The sequence below is a fragment of the Mauremys reevesii genome, linkage group 10 (assembly GCF_016161935.1).
Source record: "Mauremys reevesii isolate NIE-2019 linkage group 10, ASM1616193v1, whole genome shotgun sequence".
In the NCBI taxonomy this organism is placed as follows: Eukaryota; Metazoa; Chordata; order Testudines; family Geoemydidae; genus Mauremys; species Mauremys reevesii.
This window is the reverse complement of record NC_052632.1, coordinates 55,052,440-55,066,174: the sequence shown is the minus strand read 5'-3', so window position 1 is coordinate 55,066,174 and position 13,735 is coordinate 55,052,440. Positions and strand designations below refer to the sequence as shown.

The 13,735-nt window shown below is 42.9% G+C and overlaps 1 protein-coding gene across 11 annotated transcripts in view; it reads right to left on the bottom strand.

Moving 5' to 3' along the window:
* The window catches only part of LOC120373518 (katanin interacting protein), a 166,125-nt gene that overhangs the window by 44,988 nt on the left and 107,402 nt on the right, over window positions 1–13,735 (bottom strand). For 10 of the 11 annotated variants that reach the window (XR_005585566.1, XR_005585567.1, XM_039492036.1 and 7 more), the window contains 3 exons: window positions 12,285–13,016; window positions 10,685–10,893; window positions 6,139–6,214 (listed from right to left, as the gene is read on the bottom strand). Coding sequence is in view for 9 of the 11 variants with exons in the window: in XM_039492036.1 (XP_039347970.1) it covers window positions 6,139–6,214; window positions 10,685–10,893; window positions 12,285–13,016 (1,017 nt within the window). In the remaining 2 variants the exon portion in view is untranslated. The remainder of the gene's footprint in view (window positions 1–6,138; window positions 6,215–10,684; window positions 10,894–12,284; window positions 13,017–13,735) is intronic. The other variant, XM_039492045.1, reaches the window with a different exon arrangement.

Genomic DNA, 13,735 nt, shown 5'->3' with positions numbered 1-13,735 from the left:
GGAAAAGGTACACTGGGTTACACAGCTTGGGGTTCCCAAATTGTATTGGGGCAATTGATGGACTCAGGTGCCTATTATTTCACAACCCTCTCTTCCTCCACATACACACTAGGATGAAGAATTTATATAATAGAAAGGAATTTATTAACAGAAAGGTTTATTTCTCCATGGTACTCCAAGAGCTGGTTGACTGCCACGGCAGGTTAACAGATATAAGAGCAGGGTGGCCTGGAAGGGTCCATGATACTAGGATCTTTTGGAACTCAGCTCTTTTTACCTTAATGAATAATGGACAGTTTGCCCTCCCCCCCTGGATCACTATGGACATTAATGGTGGGGAGGTTGCTCCAGTTATCCTGGGAGACTTGGCTTATCCTCTGCTTCTCTGGTTAATGAAGCTGTTCACAGGATGCTTCAACAGAAGGAACAGTTCAACTATCACCCCACTAGTTCCAGAATGGCAGTGGATTAAGCATCTGGGCTTTTGAAAAGAAGGTGCTGCTGCTTCTGGAATAGGTAGAAAGCAGCAGAAAACAAGTTCCAACCATTATAGCAGCATGTTGGATTTTGCACAATATTTGTGAGAGTAAGGGAGAAAGCCTTAACGATGGGTAGGAGATGGAGATGCAGAGACTCACTCAGCAGTGTGAGCAGCCACCAAGGCATCCTACAGAAACAGTTGAGGCACTATTATCAGAGACGCCTACTGCTGTTATTTTGAGTCTCAGGGCCAGAAAATGTGCTGTGAATTATTTCAGGTTTAAGGATTTTCTATGTTAAAATGATTTGATGACTCACTATGTATGAATTTTAACGGTTTTTATTATGTAACCACAATCAGCTATGTAACAAACTAAATAAAGCTTTAACTGAAGCAGAAGCAATAATGAAACAACAATTTTTATTATTAATACATTAAACAACAATCTATTAACTAACAACCAGAAAGAAACCTTTAATTAAAACAATAGTGACGTAAAAACGGAAAGTGCAAAACTGCAGTGTAAAACAAAACAAGGGGGAGGGTGGCTTAAAGTCATAGGGATGTATACATCTGGCCTCTGTTTCTTCTTGTTCGAGGGCCTTCTGGCATTGAGTGGCAAGGCTCAAAGTTACCAGGGGCGCTGGAAGGCTCAAAAGAGCCTTGTTCCCATGTGCAAATGTTCTCAATGCCCAGATCTGCCTCTGGGAACGGAATGGCCACTGGGAGGACTGCACAGGGGGAGGGGCTACAGTTGGGAGGAGTTGCTGCTATTCCCAGTATCTCTTATTATCAGGGGCGGCTCCATGCCCCAGCACGCCAAACGCGTGCTTGGGGTGGCATGCCGCGGGGGGCGCTCTGCCGGTCGCCAGGAGGGCGGCAGGCGGCTCCGGTGGACCTCCCGCAGGCGTCCCTGTGGAGGGTCCGCTGGTCCCGTGGCTTCGGTGGAGCATCCGCAGGCACGCCTGCGGGAGGTCCACCGGAGCCACGGGACTAGCGTGCCACCGTGCTTGGGGCGGCGAAATGGCTAGAGCTGCCCCTGCTTATTATCTAGGGGCTGCAGAACATGGCTGAGTCCTGCTGTATGACACTTGCAGCACCTGCTGCCCTACATCAACATGCGTTGCAGCAGAGCATTTAGGCTTTACATTCTCTCCAGAAGCTGGCTCTGCATCTCCCATTCTTTGTCAATACTGTCTTTGGCAACAGCACCGCTCCCTGGAAACTGTCATGCTGTCCTGGACCACATTCTCTCTGGATCCCATGATCTCCCTGTAGAGTTCCCTCTCTTTTTCCCTCTCCATTCTCTCCACTATTCTGGTTTTACTTTAGGATTTTGATGACGTCCATAACAGTTTTGTCCTGAGTCTTCCATTTTCTCCCCTGCAGGTTAGCAAGCAGCTCAGCTGTAGATAAAGATCCCATCCTTGAAGATCTGGCCACTGCAGGTGCCATGGCTGTGGGAGTAAGAAAAAAACAAAAACAGTTATTGTTCCTATTCCATACAGACTACAATAGCATTTTTATATGTATTTCTGATTTTACCTCACTGAGAGTCTACCCAGGTTGGGGAACCTCAGATATGGGGAGTGGTTTGTACATGAGGAGGGTTGGCTGCACTGGGATTTTTGTCTGTTCAGTATATACTATTTGGCTTTGCTGTTGTGCCTTGGAGGCTGGGAGCTGGGAAATATGTTCCTGGTCTGCCTTTGCAGGTTTGGTATGCCTTAGAGGAGTTTATATGGTGTTAGAGGCCTTACCGGTGGGAACCCAGCGGTGAGCTGAACAGTAATTCCCTCTACATCCCCTTTAGGCTATCCTGATTCTCTGTGACATTGCACTGAGGCGGGTGACTAGAAGGCAGAGAATGGCCTTACTCAAAAAGGCAAAGAGCAGACTAGTGAGATATGCTGTGAAGTTATTCCCCAAGGAGTGGCCAACCTGAGTCTGAGAAGGAGCCAGAATTTAAACAATGCACTTTGCCAAAGAGCCACAGTAATACGTCAGCAGTGTCCCATCAGCTCCTCTTAGTGCCTCCCACCCACTGGCAGCCTCTCAGCACCTCCCAATCAGCTGTTTCGTGGCGCACAGGTGGTTTGGGGGTGGGGAGGAGTAGTGAGGGCACTGCAGGCTCAGGGGAGGGGGTGGAGTGGGGGTAGGGCTTATGGCAGAGCCAGGGGTTGAGCAGTGAGCACCCCCTGGCACATTGGAAAGTTGGCGCCTGTAGCTCCAGCCCTGGAATTGGTGCCTATACAAGGAACTGCATATTAACTTCTGAAGAGCCGCATGTGGCTCCAGAGCCACAGTTGGTCACATCTGCCCAAGATGGTTCCCCAAGAAATGCTGCAGAATGGAAGAGAGTTGCGAGCTATTCTGGGGGCAATGACCATGCAGATATCCCCCACAATATCTAGATGAATATCAAGCAATTGAGTCCTCTGTGGTGTGGGACTAAAAATGGTTGATAGTCAGGACTTTAGTATGAAATAGAGGTTGTGACAGACATGTCAATTTCTTACAGTATCCTTAAAAAACCTTATTGAATTAAGTTTAAGTATCTTTGGGGTCCATTCTGTTAAATGCAAAGTTTAAGTATTATTGTGGGCTGGGATTGTATGTCACCTCTTTAGAGAGGAGATGGGATGAGAGGCCTGAGTGTTCAAAGAACTATATTGAAAATTTGCCAGACAAAAATGGACTTTTGGGGCAATATGCATTAAGTGGATTTCCTGGGGAATAGCTAGAGGGAGGTTAAGGCAAATTCACCACTTCTAGTTATGCAAAAAACCTTGACTTTTGAAGCTACACCCTGAGGAGAGGTCTTTGTCTACTGATTACCTGTTGCCAGAGAGTGGTGATCAAAGGCCTGAGCTGTATTAAAAAACAGATGAACTCCCCTGCTTGTTGTTCTGGTTCTGAATCTGAGACAGTTATGAACTTGTAACTACTGGGAAAACCTAGTTGTGGGTTTTCAAGGATTTACAGCTACTAGAGCCTGATGCTGGAGTTGGGGTGACCCCCAGTAAGCTTTTAAGCATGGGTGTGTGTGCTTTTATTGTTTTACTATGTTTTCTCTTTAATGCTTTCACTTCAAGAATAAATATGCTTGCTTAGAAAGAGCTGTGTGGTATTTGGTAACTGAGGGTAATTACACTGTTCACAGCCTTTGGAGAGAAAGCAAAGCACAGATGCTGGCCTGTTTAGACAGTCTGGTTTGCTGGGGGTATCACAGTGTAGGCAGGGAACTGTGCAGCCTGAAAAATACCTGATCTGGAAAGAGTGAGATGTGGCTCTCTGCCAAAGAGAGGTGATGGCTGGGGGCCAGAAACCTTTAAGTAGGTGCCCTCAATGAACCATGGAGGGGGAATACAGGTGCAGTTACACTGGAACTGTGACAGAGGCCGATTTCCCAGTTGGAACAGCCGCCATTTTGAAAATGTATATAAGGGAGGAAGGTAGTGGACAGCATGGGTTGAAGAAGGGATGGATGCGGGCGGGGGCTGAAGACTCAGCAAGGCTCCTAGCTCACATTCACCTACAATGGCTGCAACCATGGGGCACCTGTAATGGAAGCTAGTACAGCAGTAAGCACAATAATAACAACAATAATAAATTGTAAAGCTAGACACTTACATGGTGAGGTTCTCTCCGCAGGATCTCCCTCTTCAGTCCTGGCCAGGTTTGCTGGCTGGGAATTGGGCTTAGTCATTATTCGGCAGCAATCAGGGTTGCCTTCTTCTAGGCTGGCATCTTCTAGGCTGTAGTCCCAAAGAGAACCTAACTCTCAGGGAACCTAGAGAACCTAAGCTCATCAATGGCCTCCTCAAGGTCCTCCTCCGAAGAGCCTCCCTGGTTTGGGAGGTTGTGTAATACTGCAAAATCCTGTCCAGATCCTCAAAAAGTGGACAGGACACCTATTTACGCCTGGACCATTTTCTGTCATCCCAGTTTGAATATAGGTTCTCCTGAGCTGTTTGCTTTTTATTTTGCACTGGTCAGCATTCTGCTTGTGGCCCGTTGTGGTCATCTGTTAGCAATGTCCACAAAAAGGTCTTTATTGCAGTGACTGGCCACAAGAGCTTCCTGCACAGAGGCTTCTCCTTAGATGGCGATGAGATCCAGTGTCTCGGCACAGCTCCAACAGGCTGTGTGAGGCATGTTGTGGAGTTTCTGGAGTAATATTTCAGCAATGCTGAGAGAATATAATCCAACAGCAAATTGGCAAAATCTGTCCCTGTGTCAGTTTTAAAATGGGAGAGGGGGCATCCTGGCTACTTGACACCAGAAGAGGGGAGAGCACAGAGGTACACAGACAGGTCGGTAACAGTTGACCACAAAGCAGTGTGAGATAGCTGCTGCAGGACTGCCAAAGTAGTGTGCAGCAGTATTGTATACATACAGACAGGTGGCTTTTCACATTCCACAGGCTCATAGGTTTACTAAACAAGTATCAATAATATCTAGATACAGCAGGTAAAATTCCAGTGAATAAGGTGGGATAAATCCACCATAGTAACTGTAAAAATATTTCTCATTTCATAAATAACAATAAATCCCACAAGTAGCTGCCTTTTACCAAGTCTGAAGAAGCACTAATACTCATGATACTCTGTATAACAAACAGCAGGGCAGCCAAACTGTGCAGTCCAGCTACATATAACCTGCTATTAATAATTACACAACGCTGAGCTCATGCTATGCACATTAGTCATACCCTAAGTGTGGCGATCTCTGCAGAGCTTACACGGATGCTAATCAATAGTAGTTTCAACGGGCAAGCTCAAGAGTCTTGTCTCCTGAAGTATACTGTGATGGGGCAAGGGCAGTCCCTGGAGATGTTAACTCCAGTTTCATTTTCCTCTCCCTTTGTACAAGTGCTCATAGGGAGAGTTACAGAAGGGCTGCTGGGGTGGTAAAGGAGGGAGAATGCCTGTGCGAAGGCAGGGATCTTTATCAAGGTACTACTGATTCAATCCTAGCTGTGGAGGTATTTTGTTGTTTGTGTTGTTTATTATAAACACTTTGCCATTAAAGATTTGCTCCTACCGATTACTGCTGTTCTATTTCTACTGAGATTGGGTCTATATTACAGAGTTCTGCCAGCATAGCTGTGTCAGTCAAGGGTGTGATGAGGTGTGAGCCCTGAATAACACAGCTGAAAGCCCAGTGCAGATGCAGTTAGCTGGTAAAACAGCACTTTCAGCAGCATAGCTTATTTCATTCTTGGGGGGGTGAGGAGAGTGCTTTGCTGGTACACTAGACTGGTATTCCTATACCATTAAAGCACTCCTAGTGTAGACCTGGCTAGAGACATCCCACCAGTTTACACAGAAACTGACAGGGGCAGAGGTAATTCAAATCAGCCTTCATTTAGGGACTGGTCAATTACCTTGTGCCATTTTGCTGAGTATTACAGAAAATTGGGTTAAATTCCAAATGTTATGGTGTGCTAAATTCTATAATAAACAAAGCTTAACCCTATGCACACTTAATTACTCTTCTTTACTTCATTCCAACATTCATCAGGAGTCTGTACACAACTGTGCTGGAGAAAAATCTCACGTGATAATGTTTGCAGACGTTATGGGTGTAAGAATGTGGTATGTAATATGTTAGTTTGTATATTACAAGAAAAAATGGCAAAACACAGTACTTACATTGTCCAGTGTATACCCCGGGTACCTTGGGTGTAAGCTCAGAAAGATGGTCTGACACCATCACTTGCTCTTGAACCTAAAAAGGAAACCAAGAAGTGCAGTGGATATTCATATGTTGTATATAGTGTATTGCTGATACAGTGTTATTGATGTGCAAAGAACTATGTGCACAAGAAAGAAGACAAGCCCTGGACCTAGAGTGCTCACAATCTTAATTTGACAGATAAAATAATGAGACATGACAACAGGCTGGGGCAGGAGGAAGGACAATCTGTAAGAACAGAAGAAAAAAAAAAGACACCTAGAGGAAAGGTTTCAGAGTAGCAGCCGTGTTAGTCTGTATCCGCAAAAAGAACAGGAGTACATGTGGCATCTTAGAGACTAACAAAATTATTTCAGCATAAGCTTTCGTGGGCTACAGCTCACTTCTTCAGATGCATAGAATGGAACACACAGACAGAGGAAAGGGATAAACTATAATTTACAAAGAAATCTTATCACTTATGGTGCACTTATTTCACATGACACTAGTGTATTATAAATGAACACAAGATTCTCATTCTGGTGAACTGCAATTTGGTCTCATTCTGATGAATTGCCAGAATGTGGGTCCATTAATCCAAATACACAAACTCTATTCCACACTAGCTGTGTGGATTTACTGTTTCCATATTGTGACAGAATATAACCCTGTGTTCATACCCTACAGACTATTGTAATAATGTGTGTACAATGTATGTCTTGTGAGGTATTATTTAAAAACTCATAATTTGCTGATAAATAATATCATGGTAAATGCACATGGAAACATTATATGTAATAAGTTGTATTTTTCTCAATGACCTGGAAGAAAACATAAAATCATCACTGATAAAGTTTGCAGATGACCCAAAATTTGGGAGAGTGGTAAATAATGAAGAAGACAGGTCACTGATACCAAGCAATCCAGATCGCTCTGTAAGCTGGGTGCAAGCAAATAATATTTATTTTAATATGGCTAAATGTAGCTGTATACACCTAGGAACAAATAATGTAGGCCATACTTACAGGATGGGGGACTCTATCCTGGGAAGCAGTGACTGTGTAAAAGATTTAGTGGATAATTAGCTGGACATGAACTCCCAGTGGGATGCTGTGGCCAAAAGGACTAATGCAATACTTGAATGCATAAACAGGGGAATCTTGAGCAGGAGTAGAAAGGTTATTTTACTTCTGTATTTGACATTGGTGTGATCACTGCTAGAACACTGTGTCCAGTTCTGGTGCCCACGAGTACAGAAGGATGTTGATAAATTGGAGATGATTCAGAGAAGAGCCATGAGAATTATTAAAGGATTAGAAAACCTGCCTTATAGTGATAGACTCGAAGAGGTCAATCTATTTAGTTTAACAAAGAGAAGGTTAAGGGTTGACTTGACTACAGTCTATAAATACCTACCTAGGGAACAAATATTTAATAACGGGCTCTTCAGTCTTGCAGACAAAGGTATAATACACTCCAGGGGCTGGAAGTTGAAGCTAGACAAATTCAAACTGAATGTTTTTCTAAAAGATCTGTTCTAGGCATTATTGTGGGGCAGTTATCTGGCCTGTGTTATGCAGGAGGTCAGAACAGATGATCACAATGGTCCCTTCTGGCCCTGGAATCTATACTGGAATGGAGAATAGTGCTTATAAAATTTGGGGATGACACCGGACTGGTGGGGGGTTGCAAGGACTTTGGAGGACAGGATTAAAATTAAAAATGATCTTGAGAAATGAGAGAATTGGTCTGAAATGAACAAGATGATATTCAATAAAGACAAGTGCAAATTACTACACTTAGGAAGGAAAAATCAAAGGCACAACTTCAAAATGGGGAATAACTGGCTAGGTGGTAGCACTGCTGAAAAGGATCAGGGGATTATAGTGGATCACAAACTGAACATTAGTGAACAATGTTATGCAGCAGTGAAAAAGGCTAATCTGGGATGTATTAACAAGAGTGTTTTATATAAGACACAGGAGGTAATTGTCCCATTCTCCTTGGTGATGGTGAGGCCTCAGCTGGAGTACTGTGTCCAACTCTGGGCACCACACTTTAGGAAAGATAAATTACAGAAAGTCCAGAGAATAGCCACAACAATTATAAAAGGTTTAGAAAGCCAGACCTATGAGGAAAGGTTAGAAAACTGGGCATGTTTAGTCTTGAGAAAAGAAGGCGGAGGGGCGACCTGATAACAGTTCTCAAATATGTCAAGGGCTGTTATAAAGAGGACAGTGATCAACTGTTCTCCACATCCACTGAAACTAGGACAAGAAGACATGGGCTTAATCGGCAGAAGGGAGATTTAGGTTAGATCTAGGAAAAACTTTCTAACTATAAGGGTAGTTAAATGCTGGAATAGGCTTCCAAGGGAGGTTGTGGAATCCCCATCATTGGAGGTTTATAAGCACAGGTTGAACAAACATCTGTCAGGGACGGTCTACGTTTACTTTGTCCTACCTCAGTACAGGGGGCTGGACTTGATGACTTCTTGAGGTCTCTTCCAGTCCTACATTTCTATGATACTTTAATCATTCATGTGGCTCTTCTCTGAACTCTCTCCAAGTTGTTAACATCCTTCTTGGATTGTGGACACCAGAACTGGACACAATAGTCCACTAGCAGTCACACCAGTGTCAAATACAGAGGTAATACAACTTCTCTTCTCCTACATAATATTTCCTTATTTATACATTAAAGGATCACATTAGCTGTTTTGGCCCCAGTATCGCATCAAGAGCTCATGTTGAGCTATTTATCTACTATGACCTCCAAGTCTTTTTCAGAATCACTGCTTCCCGCATCATATAAGTATGGTCTGCATTCTTTGTTCCTAGATGTATGATCTTACATATTTGGCTGTACTAACATGCACATTGTTTGCTTATGCCCAGATTACCAAGCGATCCAGATCAGTCTGTATCAGTGAACTGTTTTCTTCATTACTTACCAGCCATCCAAACGTTGTGTCATCTACAAACTTTATCAGTGATGATTTTATGTTTTCTTCCAGATCATTGATAAAAATATTAAATACCATAGGGCCAAGAACCAATCCTCAGAGGACCCACTAGAAACACGTGCTAGATGATGATTCCCCTATTGCATTCTGAGACCTATCTGTTAGCCAGTTTTTAGTCTATTTACTCTGTTGATTTTATATCTTTATAGTTTTTCAATCAAAATGTTGTGTAGTACCAAAGCCAATGCTGTACATAAGTATATTACATCTACACTATTACCTTTATCAACCAAACTTGTAATCTCATAAAAAAGATATGAAATTAGTTTGACAAGATCTATTTTCTATTAACACATGAGGATTAGCATTAACTATATTATCCTCCTCTAATTTTTTATTAATCTAGTCCTGTATCAGCCATTCCATTGTTTTTTCTAAGTGTCAAGCTGACAGGCCCACAATTACTTGGGTCACCTGTTTACCCTTTTTAATATTGGCACAACATTAATTTTCTTCCAGTCCTTTGGAATTTCCCCAATGTTCCACGACTTACTGAACTTTAAGGGGATGAAAGTCACAAGAGAGTCTTTTATACCATGATAGATGAGCAAGTGCTCCCTGACAGATTATATTGCTCTGCTTAGTTCCCTGGCTCATAAGGTAAGTTGCCTAGCTGCCACAATTTGGATCTGTAGAGAAAATTTTCACAAAGAACTTTTGAATAAGTTTTAGTTCAGGGTTTACTTTTATAGCTGACTTAAGCCCAGTGTCACAAGCAGGATGTGAATGGTCCAGGCCTATTGGTCAGAACAGGAGTTGGAAGCCAGGTCCGGATACCAGGTGATCAGAGTCTGAGATAGGCCAGAGGGCAAAAAGAGAGTCAGATGTCAGCAGGGTCAGGTGGAGATCAGATTAGGCAGTAGGAGCAAGTAATGCAGGGGATGCCATCCTAAGCAGGGAAATCCAGTTGCACAGATGAATTCCTGTTCCTCTGCTTGGTTCAAATAGAAGCAGTGAATCAAACAGGATTCCTGGAGTTCCACCCATCAGAGGCTAAGGCTTGAGTCCTCTGTCAGAGGTGAACTTCGAGTTCTGATCACTTTAAAACAGGTGACTGGGTGGCGGGTTGGAACATACTGGTGCCTAAGAGCCCTGTGAACTGGCGTTTGAGACCTGCAGCCCTGACACTCAGAAAAGTAAAAGTTGTGGATTAAAAACACAGATAAATTTCAAAGCGGTATACACATGCAGCTGGGTCTAAACCAAAAGAAATACTGTCTTATCTCTATCCACATAATTAAAGAAGAAGTTTGTGTATAATGTCACTATAGCCTTCATTAAATGCTCATGAATAAATCAGAAAAGACAAAAATTGGAATACAATATTCATTTTGAAAACAAATTTCTCCCAGTAATATGATTGGCGATAAAATCCTCAGAACAGACTGACAGCCATATCAGTCCCAGCTTCAGTCCCTGATATCAATTATTGCCACTGGAACTATTCAATGGAAATAGAAGATAGTTTCCTTAGAAATCCTCATTAATATGTGTCCTACCTGCTTATCATCTGTTCTTAAGCCTGCTTGTGTAAAAGGTCTCTCATCTCCCTCCCCATCAGCAGTTCTTGGTCTCTTTAGCTCTTCCTCATATCTCAGCGAGCACACATTTTCAATTTCTCCATCATAAGTCTCATCATAGCAGAATATGGCCTCTAGAATATCATCATCAGTCGTGAACAATATAGTATCCCCAAAGTGCTCTGGAGCTGAAAAGCACAATAAGACATTAGGAATTAAAAACACAACATGAAAGCACTGCAAACCAAGGGCTTCAGTACACTACAATATGGAACTATGTTTTAACATGTGTTGAGTAATATGTTTAACTAATATGATTGTAAATTGTAACATAGACAAGGGACAATTTATTCCTTGTCTATGCTACAGTTTACAGTCATGTTACAGTAGAATCTCAGCGTTACGGACACCTCGGGAATGGAGGCTGTTTGTAACTCTGAAATGTTCCATAACTCTGAACAAGACATTATGGACTTCAGCCACAGGGGGCTGGGGCTGCAGCCGCAGGGTTGGGGCGGTCAGGGCTTCTGACCTTTGGGGTGCCAGGGCTCTGGGCAGGGGCCTCAGGGCTTCTGCCCCACAGGAGCAATGGGGCTCAGGGCTTTAGACGTGGTGGGGAGTGCTGGGGTTTGGGGCAGAAGCCCCATGGTTCTGTTCTTGATTTCAGCCCCGTCACAGGCGTCGGGGCTTGGGGCTCCCCACTACTCTGCTCCCGGTTTCAGCCAGGGGGGCCCACTGAGGCTTGGGGCTTTAGCTACTGGGGGAGTGCTGGGGCTGAAACTGGTCCTCTCCTTGTAGCTAAAGTCCTGAGCCCTGGTGCACCAATGGGTAGGGTGACCAGATGACCTGATTTTATAGGGACCTTCCCAATTTTTGGGTCTTTTTCTTAAATAGGCTCCTATTACCCCCTACCCCCTGTACCGATTTTTCACACTTGCTGTCTGGTCACCCTACCCATGGGGCTGAAGCCCTGAGCCCTCCCCAACCTGGAGCCCTGATCCCCCACTTGCGGCTGCAGTCCCAACCTCCCATGGCTGAAGCCCTGAGCTCCAGGGCTAAAGCCCTAAGGCAGTACAGTATTTGTGGTTTTTTGTCTCCGCTGCTGCCTGATTGATTAATTCCGGTTCCACATGGTGTCTGGTTGACCGGTAAGTCTGTAACTCTGGTGGTTGTATCTTTGAGGTTCTACTGTAGTTAACATGTTAAAACACAGTTTTTTATTGTAGTGTAGGTGAGTCCAGAGAATCCAGATGATTTTTAAACATATCTAAAATATAAATCTGTAAAAAAAGATCTCACACACATAAAAACAAGGACAATCCAAATAAAGCCCAAGACTGTAAGCTGTCTGGGGCAGAGACAATCTTCTGTTTTTTTGTCTGTTCCCTGTCCTGGCTGGGGACTCTAGGAGCTATAAATATAAAAAAAATCTCGTTACAGAGGATACATCTACATTTGAGTTGGGAAGTTTGATTCCCAGCTCATGCAGAGGTACCCATGCTAACTCTAGCTAGCATGCCAAAAACAGCAGTGTAGCCAGGTGTCGTTTTCACAAAGAAAATGAGGGATCATACTATACCTCCAGACAATGTTCCTGAAGCCTTTGCAATTTCTCCTTTAAAGATGCATTGCTCATCTAATAGCATTGTAATATCCTTCACACCTCGGAAGGAGTGTATTCGGGATTTATTATAATTCCAAATCCTAATCATAGCTACTTGGCAGGGATTCACAAAGTCAATATAGATATGGTGAGACTTCCCAGGAGTAAAGGGTGCTAGCCAAAGGTGCATGTCATCCTGTGTCCGATTTACCCCATCAGTTAGATTGGTTATTACTCTTGGATCTTTGCCATAGGCTGGTAAAATATTTATATCAGGTGGCTCAGCTTTTATGTTTGAAATCTGAACAGGCTCTCCTTTGGAAGTAAAAACTTCAATTCCATTAAGACCAACATAGTGTCTGTCTCCCCACGTGGATTTAATGTCTATTATTAAGTGCCGTCCATATGGCAAAACAGGGATTTTAAAATCATTTCCATCATCTGTCTCCATGTAATTTTCTTCTTGTCTTTTTGGTAGCACTTGTATTCCTTCTTTCCTCACAAGCTGATGTTCTCCGTGCCGGCTGATTTTCTGCTGATGGAGAAACTCATCAAAGATATCCCCTTGAAAATCCATGTTGGAGATTCGTCCACGGTGAGAATAATTGAACTTTAGAAGGGAGTTCCATGACTCCTGCAGAGTGTGTTCTTGTTCACTATGCCACCCAGCTCTGAAGTTTTTTAGACCATTGACACTAAGGACTTCATCTGAAATAAAATCCAAGAAAAGTCTTTATATATGTAGACATGATGAGAAACTAATTCCCACAATGTAGACTATCAAACGTAGACCATTGCATTGGTTATGTTGGCTCCTCTTGCTGTAGCATTCTGTTCTAATGCTGCTATTACATTGCTTCTCTCCTCACACCCAGTGTTAAAATCTCTGACTCCCTTTCCCATCTTAGTGTTAAAATAATTATGTCAGTAAAGGTTAATGTTGAGACACAAACCAACAAAGGAAGGAATCCAAGTTTTAGGGCTGCCTGAGCATCATCAGCTGAGCACTGTTATGGAAATACAAGTCAATTACAAGATCATCGTGCAAATTTTAAGTGAAAGAACTTGGTCCAAAGGCCTCTGAAATCATGGGAGGCTTTCAATGGGCTTTTGATTGTAGTATACAAGAGACTGTAGTGACACAGATGTGCAAGTATACTGGTGCAGCTTTCTATAAAGGTACAGAATAGGGCTGTCCATCGCAGTTAATTCACGCAATTAACTCAAAAATATTAATCACGATTAAAAAAATTAATTGTGATTAATCTCACTGTTAAACAATAGAATACCAATTGCAATTTATTAAATATTTTGGAAGCTTTTCTACATTTTCAAATATATTGATTTCAATTACAACACAGAATACAAAGTGTACAGTGCTCACTTTATATTATTTTTATTACAAATATTTGCTCTGTAAAAATGAT